Source organism: Dromiciops gliroides, chromosome 3 (assembly GCF_019393635.1).
Source record: "Dromiciops gliroides isolate mDroGli1 chromosome 3, mDroGli1.pri, whole genome shotgun sequence".
NCBI lineage: Eukaryota > Metazoa > Chordata > Mammalia > Microbiotheria > Microbiotheriidae > Dromiciops > Dromiciops gliroides.
In genome coordinates, this window is record NC_057863.1 from 243,331,442 (window position 1) to 243,350,489 (window position 19,048).

At 35.7% G+C, this 19,048-nt stretch overlaps 1 protein-coding gene across 4 annotated transcripts in view; it reads left to right on the forward strand.

Annotated features, from left to right (window-relative positions):
* Positions 1 to 19,048, forward strand: part of PPP2R3B (protein phosphatase 2 regulatory subunit B''beta) — a 115,453-nt gene that overhangs the window by 44,985 nt on the left and 51,420 nt on the right. For all 4 annotated transcript variants that reach the window (XM_043994413.1, XM_043994414.1, XM_043994415.1 and 1 more), the window contains exons 2-5: positions 1,186 to 1,371; positions 6,068 to 6,171; positions 6,500 to 6,602; positions 15,041 to 15,115. In XM_043994413.1, coding sequence (XP_043850348.1) covers positions 1,186 to 1,371; positions 6,068 to 6,171; positions 6,500 to 6,602; positions 15,041 to 15,115 — 468 coding nt within the window. The remainder of the gene's footprint in view (positions 1 to 1,185; positions 1,372 to 6,067; positions 6,172 to 6,499; positions 6,603 to 15,040; positions 15,116 to 19,048) is intronic.

A 19,048-nucleotide genomic window follows, 5' to 3' on the forward strand; every position in this document is an offset into this window, starting at 1 on the left:
AAGGATAAGGGGGGACTTTTTTCTTTTTCTTTTTTAAGATAGAGGGTTCGAGGGGGCAGCTAGGTGGCGCAGTAGATAAAGCACTGGCCCTGGATTCAGGAGTACCTGAGTTCAAATCCAGCCTCAGACACTTGACACTTACTAGCTGTGTGACCCTGGGCAAGTCACTTAACTCTCATTGTCCCGGAAAAAAAAAAGAGTGTTCGAGAAGAGGTATTCAGTCATTTGAAAGGGAGATATTGAAGATGCAAGAGAAAGAGATGACAGTTATTGGAGGAGATGAGAGTGGATAGAATTAGGAACTTATGTGTTAGGGGTTCATCTCAGACATAGAGATGGGTTAAAAAATGTTCAAGTGGTAAGTAGGTATGTGGCTAGTAGGCCTTTGAATTTGACAGGAGATCATGGGGAAGAGGTGGGAAAGGAAATAAGCATTTATTAAGTATATACCATGTGTCAGGCACTGTGCTAATAATAAGCACTTTACAGATATCTAATTTGATCCTTACAACAACCCTGGACATTTTATAGATATATTTTAAGAAATGGAGATGGTACTCAAATAGCTACTTCACTCTTAAAAAAATGGAAGGCAAGGCCATCTGTGAGAATTGGGTGTGGGAATATGGCATGACTGAAGGTAAAGAGAATTTGTGAGAACTATGGAATAGGTTCTGCCCACATTGGTCTTTCTCTCCTTTGAGATCCTTTAGCATTTGTTGCCTGTGCCACTTGCTTTGGCACTTAATCACATAGACACATCCATTGTCATTAGTTAAAGTTGTGTCTTGAATGTTGAGACTGTCTTGTCCTTAATTTTTATACCCCACAGCGCCTTAGCATAGTGCTGCATATCATAATTGTTGAAATAATATTTGGGATTAATTTGTTTTTATTAATTTGCATTATATATATACATATATATGGCTCTATTACCTGTCAAAATAAGTAAGGTTGATTTGAATGGATAAATTGAAATTTTCTTATAAAGGAGAATACTTAGAAATTAATGAATTAGGTTTAACAGAAATTTTATTTTCAAAGGTAAGAGGATGAAGTTAGGAATTTTAAATGGGTTTGGTAAATAAGTTCATTGACAGCTCTATTATATTTTTTGTGCTGTGAAAGATATTTCATGTTTTCAGTTTGGGGCATTCTAAGCGTGATGAATATTTTATTCTGTAGGTTCAAACAAAGAAAGAGGAACCTCTACCATCATCAGTGAGCCAAAGCATTCCAACATTTTATTTTCCTAGAGGATGTCCAAAAGAAAAAGTGAATATAGATGCAGTAATTACCAAGATAGAGAAGACTTTTTCTCAGTTTCCAAATGAGAGAGCAACTTTAGAAGATATGGGTAAAGTTGCAAAGGTAAGATTGTATATCTATGTAAAATGCTTATTAAAATTTCACCATTGGTTGTTTTTCCTCTGCTGATACCTAATACTGTGTATTTAGGTATTGATAAAAGTTAGGTTTCTAATTCTAAACAATTTCCAATTTTAAAAAATTCATGTAAATATGAACTTTCATTCATTCTAGAAACATTTGTTAAGGCCTTGTTATATGTAATGCAAAGATAAGCATGGTAGTGGCCTAGATTAGTATGAGAAAATATTAACCATATTCTTCATTTGTCCTCAGTACAAAACTAAAAGGTAACTTCAGGAAATAGCTATTAAAAATATAAGATTATTATGTATTATGGCATGACCATAGGAAAATGGTAGTTTCATTTTTCATATGACTAGATTTTTAAAAATGGTTTTCTTTTTGGAGAGAAGGAAATAATTTCCCCCCCCAGTATTCTGCAAATAGAAGTTGCTTAGGAACTTTTCCTTTATGTTAAATATCACTTTTTGTTTAATAAACTTAAGTTTTTCTTTTAGGAACAATAAAAGTATCAATTCAAGTATCTCTAATAACAAGTTGTGACAGATCTAGTGGGTACTGGATTCTGAGTAAGAGAACATATCTGAAAGAAATACTAAAATCTGAAAGCCATCTCAACACAGTACAGAACTCATATCTTAATGATTTACAAAGAAGGTGAAGTTGATGAGAAAACTAAAACTTTGACATGTTCAGTGGATCAACATTTGTCCTTAATGTTTAAAAATAATTTTATGTATAAACATATGTACGGGAGAATATTGAGGCTAACTTTTGTTTACTTTTGATATGATATTCTGAGAGAATAAATAATCCAATATCCTAGCACCCTATGGGCATTCTAGAATGCTGCCACATAACATATCATAACCTAAAATTCATGAACTGATCAGGAAATCCTTTCATTACCTCGGAGTATCCCCAGTCCACATCTGTAGATTATTCTGTTATGTAATTACCATAATAAGCTAAATGGGAACTCTTCTCCTAAAATGCATTTAAAATATGAGTCACTCTGTTGTTGTCCTCTGAAAGACAAAACGTATCTGGTTAGCTGTGGATTATCCTGGGTTTGCAAAAAATCTTTTATGGACCAAGAAGTCTGGAGACTGAGGGTAGGTGCAAAAGCAGCCTAGTTTCCTGAGACTTTATCTGATCTCAGTACTTTGTATCCTTTTATTTACTCACTACATTTTAATTTGCATTATTTATCTGTATAACATGATATCCTTATTGGATTGTAAACTCATTAGTACAAGGTACCTACTTTATTTTTGTTGAGTGAAGTAGAAGCAGTACTAAGCCAAACCAGCAACTACATTTCCCTTAGAATGCTCTTAGACTCAAAGGACATCATCTAAAAAACATAGTCAAGTGCTTGGCACTTTTTGTTTCATTTCTTACTAAACCCAATGTCATATATTTATTCTTTACACTTATTTATTATATATCATATTATATAATATCAGTGCCCTTCTATAAATCTTGCATAGATATTCTTCCCCATGCATTGGGTCTTCTGGGCTTTTAAAAATTATTCCATAGAAAATAGTTTAACTCTGTAGTAATGAAGTACAGTAGAAAGAGCACTGAATTTGGTGCCAAGGAACTGAGTCTGAATCAGTATTTCTATTTCAATATAATTTGAATAGTGATTATGTTATTACCTGTTTGACCTTGGTCAAATCATTTAACTTCTCTGGGCAAGAGTCTTTTCTATAATAATAGGAGGTTATACTAGATAACCTTTAAGGTCCTTCCATTTCTTAATCTATGATGCCATAATATTCTTCTTCTTTCTTTGCTCTTACCATGACTTCCATTCCCTCTGTTCCTCAATTCTTTACCAGGCCAAAACCCCTATACTGGCTGCAGCTTCCCTTGTTCCCTGTCTTGACCTTTTGGTGAACTGATCCAATTCTACATTGTCTTCTGTTCTTTAATCCCTTGCCTATCTTGTCCTATCACTCACTGGTCAAGCCTTGCCAAACTCCAGTGTTAGATTATTCCTACCATCTACCTTCTTTGCTTCTCTTTATATACTACTGAAAACAGCTGGAGAAAATCATGAGATCATGGTGATTGAGGCCACTATGCATGTTATCTGATGTCAGGGGGCCCTTGTTGCAGCAATAAACTCATTCTACTCTTTAATCAAGTTGATATTCCTTTATCCATAATAAGTATTCCAAACCTCATCTTCTCCTCAAGCCTCCCCTGATAATCCTTACTCTACCCTCTCTTCTGAGGACCTGGCTTAATTACTTCACTGATAAAATTAAGGTTATTTGCCAAGAGCTTCCTCATTCTATCTTCCTCATCTCACTCAGACATATTCCCTAACTATCTCTTTCTCCACTTCTGTATCAGATAAATATACAAATGATCTTCCTCTTTGTCAAGATCAATCCTTCTATATGTCCCTTTGACCCTATCACTTCTTATTTTCTCCTGCAAATTATTCTTCGCATTTCACCCAGTCATCCCTACTCTCATTAATCTTCAATCTCTTCTATCTACTGGCTCCTTCCCTGCTTCCTACAAACATGCCCATGTCTCTTTAGTCCTTAAGAACTAACTTGATTTGACCATCCCCATAAAAGAACATTCTTTGTTTTTCTTCCCCTTTTTGGCTAAACTCCTGGGGAAGTCATTTACACTGAGTACTTCCTTTCCTCGTACTCTCTTCTTAACCTCCTGTAAGGACTATTTTTGCCCTTTTAAAAATATTATCATAGCTTAGCAGAACACCTAGAGCACTTACTATGTACAAGGGCTTAATAAATTCTTTTTTATTTTGCAGGGCAATTGGGGTTAAGTGACCTGCCCAGGGTCACACAGCTAGTAAGTGTCAAGTGTCTGAGGCCAGATTTGAACTCAGGTACTCCTGAATCCAGGGCCAGTGCTTTATCCACTGCGCCACCTAGCTGCCCCGGGCTTAATAAATTCTTGACTGACTCTGACTGACATTACCAACCTGTCTCATTTTCTGTCCATTCATCGCTTTAATAATTTTTATATAACTTACTTCATAGAAGTCAGCATTATGTGCTGTGTGTGTCCTTACTCCCACTATGGGTCTTTTACATTTTCCTTTAAGTCACTTGTACTTTTGATTCTTCTATTACTGTGGTATTCTAGTAAGCTATAAGTTTCTTGAGGCCATTTTTCATTTTTGTCTTGTATCTCTAGCCCTAGCATGATGCTTTGCATTTTAGTAGGTGCTTAGTTAATCAATCAGCAAACATTTATTTTCTACCTTTGTCCAACAGTACTGTATTGAATGCTGGCTATACAAAAAGAAAAACTGTTCTTATTCCCAAAGAGCTTTCATTCTTTTGGGGGAAATGGCACATAACATGAATTATCAGAGGAGGAAGAGAAGTTGTGGTGGTGGTGTAGTAGCTGTAGTCATAATTGACATTTTATATAGCACTTTATATATCTCATTTGATCTTCATTTATCTACTTGAGGTAAATGCTGCAAGTATTACTGTCCACATTTTAGAGATTAGGAAACTAAAGTTGAAAGTGGTTGAGTCACATAGTTAGTAAAGAATATTAACAGCGACAATAATAGTCATAATAGCTAGTATTTATAAAGTGCTTTAAGAGTTGAAAAATGCATTACATAGATTATTTCATCTGAAGCAGGTTTTGAATCTAAAATATCCTGATTCCAAGTTCAGGGCTCAAAGCACTACCTTACACAGGTGTGTAGTAACCATTCAGCTTGATAAATTTTTAAAAGGTTTGCTGTAACATTCGGAAAGGCATCAGATTTCTGTATTGTTATGAAAGCCAACAAATACCTCTCAGTAGAGATGTAATTCAGTTATTGAATTCACACATGTATACACAAAGATGTGATTTAGTTATTGAATTCACAGCCACTTAAACATCATAAAGAAAGTATTGGTGTGAAAATACGGTTTTGTGGCAAGGAGACACTTGGGATCAATTAGCTTTTCAGATGGACTACAACCTGTTCTTCTGCTTCTATTCAACTTTGGTCCCAGATAATTTCTCATCTTTGGTGTTTGCCTGAAATAGATGATGCCAATAAACTAGCTCAAAAGGCTTACTATTCAGTTTCATGGCATGGTCTAGTCACTTAGGCATCCTTTGTCCTTTAGGTTTTTCCCATATAGTTTACTTGGTCAGTCTCTTTTGAGTAGCCATAGCTTTTCTATTCTGGGTCTTGATGCTGTCAGCAAAATATCATTAACAGATAGTAACATCTGAAGAACTTTCCCATCTCCAGAGAATCCCTTCTCCATAACAAAAGGAACAGGAACAACTCCCATTTAAATAATACTTCAAGGTTTACTAAGTTCTTTCCATTTCCTTTTGAATTTTGTGCATCCTCCATGACCATGGAATATATTTTTAATGAACAGACTCCCTGTTTTATGCTTTGTTTAATATTTATAATTGAAAAACAATTTAACAAATTGTTTCTTAAGTTTTCCCTGTCAAGTAACATCGCATGACCCATTGCAGATGCTTTGCTGGAGGACATCTCAGCTTTGAATAATATTAGGTGAAAAGGGCTATATGTTTTGTATTACTTTACCATCAACCTGTTTTCCATCTTATTTAGTTGAATTGAATAAATTTTCTACCATCTATTTGCCTAAAATTTCAGTTTTTTTCCCCACATTTTTTTTTATAGGCCTGTGGATGTCCTCTCTACTGGAAAGGGCCATTGTTTTATGGTGCTGGGGGAGAGAGAACTGGCTATGTCTCTGTTCACAAGTTTATTGCAATGTGGAGAAAGTAAGTGACTATTTTTAGTGATGGAGAATGGTGGCTTATTTCATTAGAAGAGGAACTTGGTGATATTTTTAGGTTAAAAATGACTATTACAACAGGAAGAATTTGAATGTACTGTTACAGTGTAAATATTATACATCTTTATTTAAATGGAAGAAAATAGCTTAATTAGTGGTATCTTTTAACAGGCTACTATTTATTTTATGTTCCTATTAAATGGACGTGTGTTATTTGTATCCTATCTAGGACTACACAGGCCCCTTGTTTATGAAGAAAAGGAATGATATTTTAGATTTGACCAATTTGATAACCTGTATTTAATTTATTTTAGAATCCTACAGAATTGCCATGATGATGCTGCAAAGTTCATTCATCTTTTAATGAATCCTGGATGCAACTATTTGGTGCAGGAAGACTTCATTCCATTTTTACAAGTAAATTAAATGAACATTTAAATTATATCATTTTGTATAGCCTTTTGAGATTGCTTCTCTCACTATTGTGTTTTATAGGAATTTATTTCAAAGAATTCTAGATGTCAACAGAAATTATATGGTTATCTCAATATGTGCAGAGAAAACATTTGACAAAAAAACCCCCACTCATTCCCATTTAAAACACTAGAAAGCGTAGGAATAAATGAAACTTTCCTTAAAATGATAAGTAGTTTCTATCTAAAACCATCAGCAGGCATTATCTATAATAATAATATAATAATAAGCTAGAAATGTTCCCAGTAAGATCAGTGGTGAAACAAGGGTATCCATTATCACCACTGTTATTTAGTATTGTATTAGAAATGCTAGCTATGAGGGGGCGGCTAGGTGGCGCAGTGGATAAAGCACCGGCCCTGGATTCAGGAGTTCCTGAGTTCAAATCCGGCCTCAGACACTTAACACTTACAAGCTGTGTGACCCTGGGCAAGTCACTTAACCCCCATTGCCCCGCAAAAAAAAAAAAAAATGCTAGCTATGGCAATAAGACAAGAAAAAGAAATTGAAGAAATTAAAATAGATAACAAGGAAATAAAATCATCACTTTGCAGACAATGTGATTGTATACTTAGAGAATCAGCTATAAACCTAGTTGAAGTAATCAACAACTTTAGTAAAATTGCAGGATGCAAAATAAGCCCATGTAAGTTGTCATCAATTCTATATGTTGTCAACAAAGTCCAGCAGGAAGAAATAGGAAGAGAAATTCCATTTAAAATAACTGCGGGTAATATAAAATACTTGAGAGTCTACCTGCCAAGACAAACCCAGGAAATATATTAATATACTTATAAAATACTTTTCACTTAAATAAAGACATAAATGAAATTTGGGGGAAGATACTTTAATTTAAAAAATTTTTTGATACTTTAATTTTTAAAAAATGAATATTAGATATTTTGAATTAATAGGATCATTTGAAGCTTGGGTAAAAATGGAGGCAAGATAAATATGTGGAAATGGCTTACAAAACAATTATTATGGCATATTTTATAGGTAATGAATTTTTCCAGTGGTGATAATGTTCATTTTTCTGAAAGTTATTTTGACTTCCTGTTTATTATTTTAAAAGTTCTATGTGAACTGATTATTTTGCCTGATATAAAATTATTTATGTCCAGGAAACAGCAGTATATTTGTGACTCATTTTTAGGGATCTTTAAGACATTATAGCAAGCAAGTTAAATATAAGTCTAATTTGGAGAGTCTTGCATTCCCTTCCTCATTTAATATGGAGCATCTCACGTACCTATTATTATGCATTTATAAAAATCATGAGGTGATGAGGGCCTATAAGAGAGTGGTGACTATGTAAGTTGAGAGAGGAAGAGTATGCAAGAGATGATGTGAAAGTAGAAACAGTAAAACAACAATAAATTGGATATGTGGGGTGTATACTGGGGAGGAGGCAAGGATGACACCAAAGTTGTGAACTTGAGTAACTGGGAAAATGGTGGTGCCCTTGCAAGGAATGGGAAGGTTGGGGAAAGGGAAGGGGTTTTGGGGAGGAAATAATGAAGTTTTTGAACATGCTGAGTTTTAGATATCTGTAGGGCATCTAGTTAGAGAATGTCCAAAAGGCAATTGGTGATACAGACCTGCAACTGAAGAGAAATGAATATATTTGAAAGGGACTGCAGAATTGTGGGGATTAATTCAATCAACCTAGTGTGACCCCAAAACAAATATTGTACTAGAAATGCTAGCTATAGCAATGAGACAAGAAAAAGAAATTAAAAGAATTAGAATAGTCAGTGAGGAAGCAAAACCATCACACTTTGCAGACAATATGATGATATACGTAGGGAATCCTAGAGCATCAACTAAAAAAAACTAGTTGAAATAATTAACAACTTTGCTAAAGTTGCAGGATATAAAGTAAATCCACATAAAAAAATCATCTTAGTGTCACCCACAAAGTTAAATATTGGTATAGATCCAGGAATCATCTGCATAGACATAAAAGTTAAAATCATGGCAGCTAATGAAATTCCCTGAGAAGCAGGGCAGAAACTAATAGAGTCTTGTCAATCTTGACTGGTCATAGCAACTCTCTGGTCATAGCAAACACAATTTTTCAACAGCGCAAAGGGCAACTCTATTACATGGACATCACCAGATGGCCAATATAAAAATCAGATTGATTATATATACTTTGCAGCTAAAGATGGAGAAACTGTATACAGTCATTAAAACAATACCTGTACTGACTGTGACTCAGATCATGAGCTTCTTATTGTAAAATTCAGACTTAAGTTGAAGAAAGTAGGGAAAACCATCAGAACATATGACCTAAATAACATCTTTTATGAATATGAAATGGAGATGATGAATACATTTAAGGGATTAGATCTAGTAGATAGAATTCCTGAAGAATGTGGACAGAGGTTCCAGGAGTGACAAAAAACAGAGGTAGAGGAAGCAGCAGCAACAACAACGAAACATTCCAAAGAAAAAGAAGATCAAGAAAGCAAAATGGCTGTCTGATGAGACTTTACAAATAACTAAGGAAAGAGAAAAGCAAAGAAGGAAGGGAAAGATGTAGCCAACAAAATACAGAATTCCAGAGAACAGCAAGGAGAAGGTTTTCTTTAAGAAGCAGTACAAATAAATAGAAGAAAATAGAATGGAAAAGACAAGAGATTTCTTCAAGAAAGTTAGAGACATCAAAGGAACATTTCTTGTAAAAACTGGGCATGACAAAAGACAAAAATGGCAGGGACTTAACAGAAGCAAAAGAGATTAAGAAGAATTGGTAAAAATACACAAAAGCACTATGCAAAACAAAAAATCTTAACAGCCCTGATAGCCACAGTGGTGTGGTTGGTGATCCAGAACCAGATACCCTGGAGAAACGAGTCAAGTGGGCCTTAGGAAGCATTGTTAACAATAAGGCTAGTAGTGGAAGTGATGGAATTCTAGGTGAGCTATTTAAAATTCTAAAAGATGATACTGTTAAAGTGCTGTACTCAATATACCAGCAAGTTTGGAAAACTCAACAGTTGCCACTGAATTGGAAAAGATCAGTTTATGTCCCAGTCCTAAAGAAGGAGAAGGCCAAGAAATGTTTAAATTACCAAACAGTTGCACTCATTTCACATACTAGTAAGGTTATGCTTAAGATTCTTCATCAGCAATATGTGAATTGAGAATTACCAGAAGAGCAGACTGGTTTTTGAAGAGGCAGAGGAACTAGAGATCAAATACCCCATGTTCACTGAATTACGGAGGAAAGCAAGGGAGTTTCAGAAAAACATCTACTTCTGCTTCATTGACTACACCAAAACCTGTGTGGATCATGACAAAATATGGCAAGTTCTCAAAAAGATGGAAGTACCATATCATCTTACTTGTCTCCTAAGAAACCTTTATTTAGGCCAAGAAGCAACAGTTAGAATCAAACGACTGATTGGTTTAAGATTGGAAAAGGAGTATGACATGGCAGTATATTGTCCCCTTATTTAACTTATGTACAGAATACATCATGCAAAATGTCAGGCTGGATAAATCAAAAGCCACAATTAATGTTTCTGGGAGAAATATCAACATTCTCAAATATGCAGATGATACCACTCTGATGGCAGAAACTAAAGAGGAATTAAGAAGCTGTTTGAAGAGGGTGAAAGGGGAGAATATAAAAGCTGGCTTAAAGCTTACCAGTAAAAAAACCAACAAAAAAAACCAACCTAAGATTATGGCAACTGGTCCCATCACTTTCTGGCAAATAAAGGGAAAATAAATGGAAGCAGTGTCAAATTTTATATTCTTGATCATTGCAGACAGTGACTGCAGCCATGAAATTAGAAGATGCTTGTTTCTTGGAAGGAAGCTATGGCAAATCTGGGCAGCATATTAAAAAGCAGAGATAGCACTTTGCCCACAGAAGTCTATATAGTCAAAGCTTTAGTTTTTCCAGTAGCAATGTATGGCTCTGAGAGTTGGACTGTAAGGAAAGCTGAGTGCCACAGATTTGATGCTTTTGAATCATGGTGCTGGAGACTTTTGAAAGTTCCTTGTACAGCAAGGGGATCAAATCAGTTAATACTTAAAGAAATTAATTCAGGGTATTCACTGGAAGGCCATATAATGAGAAGTTGGGACTTGTTGGGAAAGACCCTGATGTTGGGAAAGATTGGAGGCAAAAGGAAAGGGGGACAGCAGTGGATGAGATGAATGGTCTCATCAAACAATGAACATGAATTTGGACAGATGTGGAGACATAGTGGAGAATAGAAGAACCTGGTGGGTCACAAAAAATCATACATGACCAAACAGCAACAATGAGATCACTAAGCTAGATAGCATAGTGGGAGAAGAGGGCCTTGAACAGACCCCCCTAGAAGATAATCCCAGCTTATGTGACATTTCTTGGCAAAGACAAAGGCATACAAAAAACTTGATAATGCTTTCCAAATGTAATATATACTTGGCATATACTCAGAGACTTCATTGAAAAAAGGTGGCCATAATGTCCTGCAAAGAAGAAATTTGAGAAGATGTCCTCATTCCATTCCTTGGCAGAGGTGGGAGGTTTGCAGATTTCACATATTCTTTCAGATTTTTTTTTTCTGTATTGTTTGATTTTACTTATTTTTTTCTTTTATCCTCTCTTAAAAAAAATATCCCTTGTTATATGGCATTACTCTCTGGAAAGGGGAGAGATTCTAGGAGAAATTTTCATGGTGTAAAAACCAAAGAAATGAATAGGAATTTATTTGAAAGAAAAGGTAGATCTAGGAGAGGATGACAAAAAGTACGTTGGAAAACATTCAGGAGTAACAAATGGAGAGGATCATATGCTACATTAGGAGTTCTTAACATTTTTTTGTGTCATACCATGAACCCCCTTTGGCAACCCTGTGAAGACTTGTTACTTCTGTGGTTTGTTGCCTACATTCATAATGGAAGGAAATGTTAAATTTTAATTGGAAGTTAAAGATATCAATAAAACCTTATGCCTATATATCATGAATACATTCATTTGTTCATTTATTTAGAATTTTATTTTTCCCCAATTACATGTAACAATTTTTAATGTCCATTTTTAAAACTTTGTGCTCCAAATTCTCTTCCTTCCTCTCCCCACCCCCCTTAAGAAGGCAAGCTATTCAATACAAGTTGTACATGTGTAGTCATGCAAAACATTTCCATATTAGTCGGGTTGTGAAAGAAAACAGACCAAAAAAACTTAAGAAAAATAAACTAAAAAAAAATTATGCTTCAATCTGTATTCAGATACCATCAGTTCTTTCTCTGGAGATGGATCACATTTTTCATCATAAGTCTTTCAGAGTTGTCTAGTATTGCTGAGAATAGCAAAGTCAATGTATCCATTCTTTAAGAAAACTGGAAAGCAATCAACATGGAAAATATGAAATAACAAAAATCAAGCTGATTATATTTTAATAGACTGAATACAACTGGTTACCTGTGTGGAAATAATTTCTGAACAGTGTGTTCAATCAGACCATCTACTTGTTACAGGACAAAGATCAAAATCAAATACCAAATTAAAAGAAAGAATCAAAACTAGACGTGGCATGCAGTTGAAGCATTACCAGCCTATTCTATTTAAACAAGTTGTTGACAAAGAATGGGAAGTGAATAAAGAAACAGACATTGACAGAGATATTCACCATCAAGTAATTTTAAACAACGTAAATTGATTGTCACAAGGAAAAAAACTCTAAAAACTGATTTTTTTCGACTAGCAAACACTTGACCTCCTTGCCAATTAGAGGGATGTAGCAGCCAAAGGCTCGTTTTAAAAATTTTGCAGAGGATGGATAATAGGAAGTATCTCATTTAAAAAAATGAAAAACAGTGGGGGGAAAGGCAAGTTTACAGAAAGTTTGATGAGAGACCCAGTTAAAGTCATTCCAAGGGTTTTTAAGGATAAAATTTGAAGACAGACAATGAACAGAAGAAAAATAGAAATAATGTATAAAGATTTCTGTGACAAACTCTTTTCTCTTTCATCGATGGAACACCTACCTTTGGAGTCTGTCACTGTTTGAGATGTGCCACATAAGGAAATAGAAGTGGCACCCAAGAAAAAACAGATGAGAAGAGAAGATGGACTAGACCAAGTATCTATAAAAGTCTGTGTTGGAGGTAGCTCAGTTTTTATGATGTTTTAGGATTGATTCTCGGAATTTGTGAAAGAGGGGATGCTGAACAAGTGAAAGGCATCTCAGTACCAAACCGTATACCTGCTTTCCCATCTCTACAGAATATTTATGATGATAATCTAGACCTTCATTTAGATGTTTCTTTTTTTCTCATGACTCTCCTGCATTGCTCTCATTTCTCTTTCCATTCCTTCCTCTCTTTCTCTACATCTTCGTTCTATCTCTCCTACTTTCTCTTCAAAGTCCCTTTTGAGAGCTTCCATGGCCTGAGACCAGTTCATATTTTTCTTGGAAGCTTTGGATGTTGGAGCTTTGACCCTATTATTATCTTCTTCTTCTGAGGATGTATTGTGGTCTACCTTTCCCCCAAAGAAGTTTTCGATGGTCTTCTGCTTTCTCTGCCTACTCATCCTGGCTTACTATTTCTTGGCTTTTTACTCCTTAAAGTGTAGTGCTGCTTCCCGGACACACTGTTCGTGCTACAGCGTGGCCCAGGGGGTGATTGGGCTTCTTCTCCTAGATGTTTCTTAATGAAAGTAAGAGGAAGGAGCAGGCAGGCTTTCTTTAAAGTCATACATGTTGAGAGAATAATTTTCTTTTGTTTATGGTTTGTTGACCATAAAAAGCACTAGATTCAGTAAAGCAAAGGTCTATCTTAAAAGCTCTCCTTCAAAGAAGTTTCTCCAATGCATGAATAAAACTCATATAAAAATCTTCAGTAAAACTTCATAAGAAGAGCCTCTGATTATTAACATCAGTTGAGGCATAAAACAGGAATATGTGTGCTTACTAAAAGTGTTTATAACAAGGGATCCAGCACAGAGTGATGCAGTATTCGCTATAGATGATGAGACTCTCCAGGTGTTCCTGTTTGTGACTGACATGCCAATTGAAATTAAACCACCAGAATATTGGAGATCCTTCTAAATGAGAGGGAAAAGAATTTACTTTAACTATCCACAGAAGAAAAAGCAAAGGAAGAAGTCCCTGTTTTACAGACTGTGATAGACAATTGGATGGACAACCACATACTGTTGATCTGTTAGTATATATCTCTTAACTAATATACATGGATTATAGATTGAACCTGGAATTGAACAGGAGAGAAGACTTTTTTGTCTTTGGGAATTATACATTGTTTTTCAGCGACCCAACATTTTTGCAACAAAGTAACCTTTTAGTCATGTCAAATCAGTAAGCATTTATTTATTCAAGGCCTACTATGTTCTAACTTTTGTGCTAAACACAAAGAAAGCCTTCAAGGAGTTCATAGTCTACTGGTAGATAAACAAGATATATCTACAAGATAAATTGGAGATAATCTCAGAAGGCACTAACATTAAGGAAGAATAAGAAAGGTTTCTTTCCAAAAGATGGGTTTTTAGCTGAGACTTGAAAGAGAGTGGGGAAGTTAGGAGCATAGGTGCCAAAGGAGAGAATTCCAAGCATGGGGGACAGCCAGTAAAAATGCATTTGGGAGATAGAGCATTTTGTGTGATGATCAGCAAAGTGGTATCAGTGGATCATAGAGTACATAGGGATTAGTAAGTGATAAGAAGACTTATCACTAAGAAAGACTTAGTACTAAGAAAGTTAGGAAGGGGTAGGGTTATGAAAGACTTTAGAAGCCAAATAGAGGATTTATAGTTGATCCTAGAAGCCATAAGGAGCCACTGGGGGACTTGCAGGAGGACATGGAGAAGAGTTGTATGGGATGAAAAGGCATGGGTGGGTTATGATTTGCATCATTGGAGGGAATAGCCCCATAAGTGAGATCATCAATTTCAGTCTTCTAAAGAATTGTCACACAATTGTTATACTGTGTTTATTTACATGTTCTCCCAATAAAAGCTTCTTGAAGGCAGAGGCTTTTCATTTTTGTCTTTGTATTCCTGGCATTTAGTATAATGCCTTGCTCATTAAAGTAGGAGTTAAACAAATGTTTACTGAATTAATGAAAAATGATTCTATAAATATACTACAGGATGGAATTTCGTCTAAGTGAAAATAAGGATAGTCTCACTTCTTTTTGTGTCTCCACTATCCAACAAAATGAGTTTTCAATGCTAGGCACTTAATAAATGATGGAGTAAATAAATATAAAGACCTGTGAGACTGACATTATTATATATAAAAAAGAGCCCCTATAATAGGAGCTTGATTAATTTCATCACTGAAATGAATGATAGAATATTCATTCTATGTATCTCTCAGGTACATGTTATCTCTTTTTTTCTTTTTATATAGGATGTAGTGAATACTCATCCTGGTTTATCATTTTTAAAGGAAGCATCTGAATTTCATTCTCGGTATATTACCACAGTAAGTATTCTTTGTATGAAAAATTACTGTTATTCCATCTAGTATTCAGTATCACCATGTAAGCCAATTATAAAGAGATTATGAAGATAAGGCTTTTAAAAAGTGTGAACCTCCTACTCTTAAGTTTCAGATGATGATCTTTCTAGGACTTAAAATTGAATACCTACATATAAGTTGTCCGAAAAGTCTTAGTGCAGTTTTAAGCTATTAAAGGTTAAAAAACTTCACTAAAACTTTTGGGATATCTTGTATTATGAAATGAGTAGGAAAATACCTGTAAGTGAGTTAAACGGTATTTTCTGTGCAAAACAAAGAGTGGTAAATTCAAGTACTTTTAGTATGATTTTCAGAATATGAAGGTAAAATCTTAATTTTTGGTGTGTGAAGAGTAAATGTATATTAAAACTATTAATGGGTTATTTCAGAGCACAAATAATAATTAACCTATTCTTGTTAATCTAGGTTTATTTAGCAATTTGTGTTTTTCCTCTTTAGGAGAATTTAATTTCTAAACTGTTTTTCATTACTACTCATTTTGAAAGGCAGCATGATATAGTGGAAAGAACACTGGATCTGGAGTCTGAGAACTGGATTTGAAAACCAGCTCTGTTACTTACTATGTTATGTGACATTGGTCAAATCCCTTATATTCTGTGAACCTCAGTTTATCTGTAAAATGGAATTCAATTTGACAACCTTTGAGTTCCCATCCAGCTCTATTTAATATGATGATTTTAATGTGAAGATGCCTTGCCAGTTTACCTAACCTCTAACCCAGATGCAATGCTACAACCATGAGAATTCTACACTCTACTAAATTCATGGTATCTAATATTTGTAAATGTTATACTTCTTTTGGCTATCTCTCAACTAAAATCAAGTTAGGCCATTCATTAGTTTTATAATTAAGTTTCATATTAGCTCCTATAAGCTGCACTTAATTTCTGGTATAGTAGCTTTCGTATAGTCAAATATGGACAAAGTACAAGATGTTGTGGCACATAATGCTGTGATATAGTTTTATATGTCAATAAAATGATGTTTCCTACACAAGATGATTTATGTAGAAACTGATAGCTAATAAATAGCTACCAACTGAATATATTTTAATATATAGATATTCTACAAAAAAAGGATTGTATTCCAAAAGTTCACTTTTAAGTTTTTAGAAACTCAAAATGTATATTCTTGGGGAAATAATGTTATAAATGGTGGTTATTTTCCTAAGCCAGCCCACAAAAGCCATAATGTTTTCAAAACATGGCATAGTACTAATAATGAACTTAATCACATCATATAATGTTGTTTCTGTAGGAAACTGTTTTAAGTTTCGACTTGAAATACTATTAACACGCCCATTGCCCTTACCCTCCCCAAACTCTCTCCCAAACCAATTCAACCCCCAGTGTGGAGTATTCAGTAATTCATTCTCTCTACCTCCACATTTGCCTAGCAGTGGGAACAAGGACTATCCCTGAATTCACTGTTGATGGTGTCCAGGAAAAGCCATGGAAGAAGGTTCAGGAGGTGAGAAGACTGAGGGAGAGAGTAATGGGCGAGGATGAAGCTTTCAGGCAACATCTATTAAGCACTAACCATGTGCTAGATACTGTACTAAGCACTGAGAGTATAAATACAAGCAAAAAGAAAGATAGCCCTTGATCTCAAGGAGTTTACATTCTAATGGTGGAAGAAAATACATAAAAGTGAAAAAAAAAGGTGAGGATATGGAAGAGTAGGTATCCTCTTGGGAGCATAATGGCAAAGTTTAGAGAGTCATGAACACAACTAGGAGAAAAATGAAGCATGGCTACCCACGGCCCATCCCCAAAATAGAAGCCCTGGAAGGAATCCATCAATAGAAAAAAAGGGGCCAGTATGGCATAGATATATTTCAGAATGAGAAGGCTTTAGGTGATAAGGAGAGTTCCAAGGTGAGAATGCAGCTGGGGCATGAAGAAGTAGTTCACAGGTTTACACCTAGACCTGCATCAGGATGGTGAGAAGAGCTTGGGCAGTGTAAACCCTTGGGGATTCTGGGATACAAAGTTATTTCAAGCCAATTCCCTTCCTTTTCTTTGTTTTACCATGAGTCCTAAGAAGATAACTTCTTGCTGTTACTATCTCTTGTTTCTGCCAAGATACTACACACCCATTGCCACCTCCCTGCCTGCAAAACAGGAGGTTTCATAGCTTTACTCCTTATCCTTCTGGTTCCAAAGCAAACAGAACCTTTTTGAAGTTTCCCCCAGTCTTTTACTGCTAGTAGCAATGGAAAATATATGGGATACAAAGGATACTTTCCATCTGTGCTCCCTTTTTTCTCCCCATGTAATGTAAAAAAGGGGGCAGCTAGGTGGTACAGTGGATAGAGTACTAGCCTTGAAGTTTGGAGGACCTGAGTTCAAATATCATGTCAGACACTTACTAGCTGTGTGACCCTGGACAAGTCACTTAGCCCCAATTGCCTTAAGCATCCAGGGCCATCTCCAGTCGTCCTGATGTATATCTTGCCACTGAACCCAGATGGCTCTGGAGGAGAGAAAGAGGTTGGTAACTTTGCACAGCCCTCCCTCACTTAAATCCAATTTTGTGCAAGACATGACATCACCTCCAATGTCATGGTCCTCTTTGAGAACGAAGGACAAACAATAACAATATAACAAAGGACAAAGGTCCACGTAGGTAATTATGGTGGGTCTTTGGATATACAAGATAAAGTAAGATAAATCTCCATTTCAGAAAACTCAAACTTGTGCTAGCCTGGATATCCTCTCATAGGAGTTAGAAAGGGGCTTTGGGTTAAGGAATCACAGGCATTTTGAGGGGAGGTAGACAATACCCTAATTAGAAGATGAGTTGGGCTGAGAATGTTGCTGAAGAGTCCGTTGCCAGAACTAGAATTGAGATTCAGATTTTGGTAGTAGCAAGAAAGAAGAACAGCTATAAAGAATTTTTTATTTGCCCTTCCTTCTTTGTATTCCCCTCATACTAAGTTTTGTTACTACAAAACCTAACATGTAATGGCACTAGAATGAGGTAAACTGTAGATATTAGAAATGGGTCATGGGTTAAAAGAGACAGTGGTACCAGACTGAAATGGAATCTGAAGGGGAGGGAAATCCCAAACAACAACAGTAAAGAGGGAAGGAAAATGCTAATGATTACTTGGTCACCTGGTTGGGACAATAGAGATAATGTGGAGTGTATGGGGTGTTCAAGGAAGACTAGGACCTCTGGTATAAAGGCTTTCCTAGCCCTTTCCAGGTCTGCTCATCTACCTTTGGTGTTCACCTTTTACCCAACTCTCACATGTGGCTCCAAGAAACTGTAGCATGTGCAGCAGCTACACCTCAGTAAAACTATCTTGGTTGATGGGCTTAACCAGGTTGAGGGTAACCAACAGGCCTAAAACCCATTGGTGAGTTGGGGGAATGTCTACCTCAGGCATATTAAAACTTTTCTCAGTGGAATGGGTATAATTTGGATGAGTATAATTTCTTCCAGTGGCCAAGAAGGCGGGTAAAGTAGGCTATTTAGTGCACTTAGAGTGCGGTCAGACATGGAAGATGCTATGGTGATCGACCACATCCTGGTCCATTACCATTCATCCTGACTTTTGTCTTGCCACTGGACTTGGATGACTCAGGAAGAAAGAGTGAAGTTTATGCAACTCTGATTCATTTAAATTCAATTCAAGAACAAGTCAAGACATCACCCTGTGATGTCATTGGTCCTCTTTGAAACAAAAGACAAATGACACGTTTTGCAAACCTTACAGCACCATGTAAATGTTTATTATTGTTATTATTAATATTATTGCTTTTATTAGGGACATTACGTATAGTGCATGACACCGGACTTGGAGTCAGGATGACCTGGGTTCAAAGCTACACCAGCTGTTTGACTGTGCAAGTCACTTATCCTCTCTGT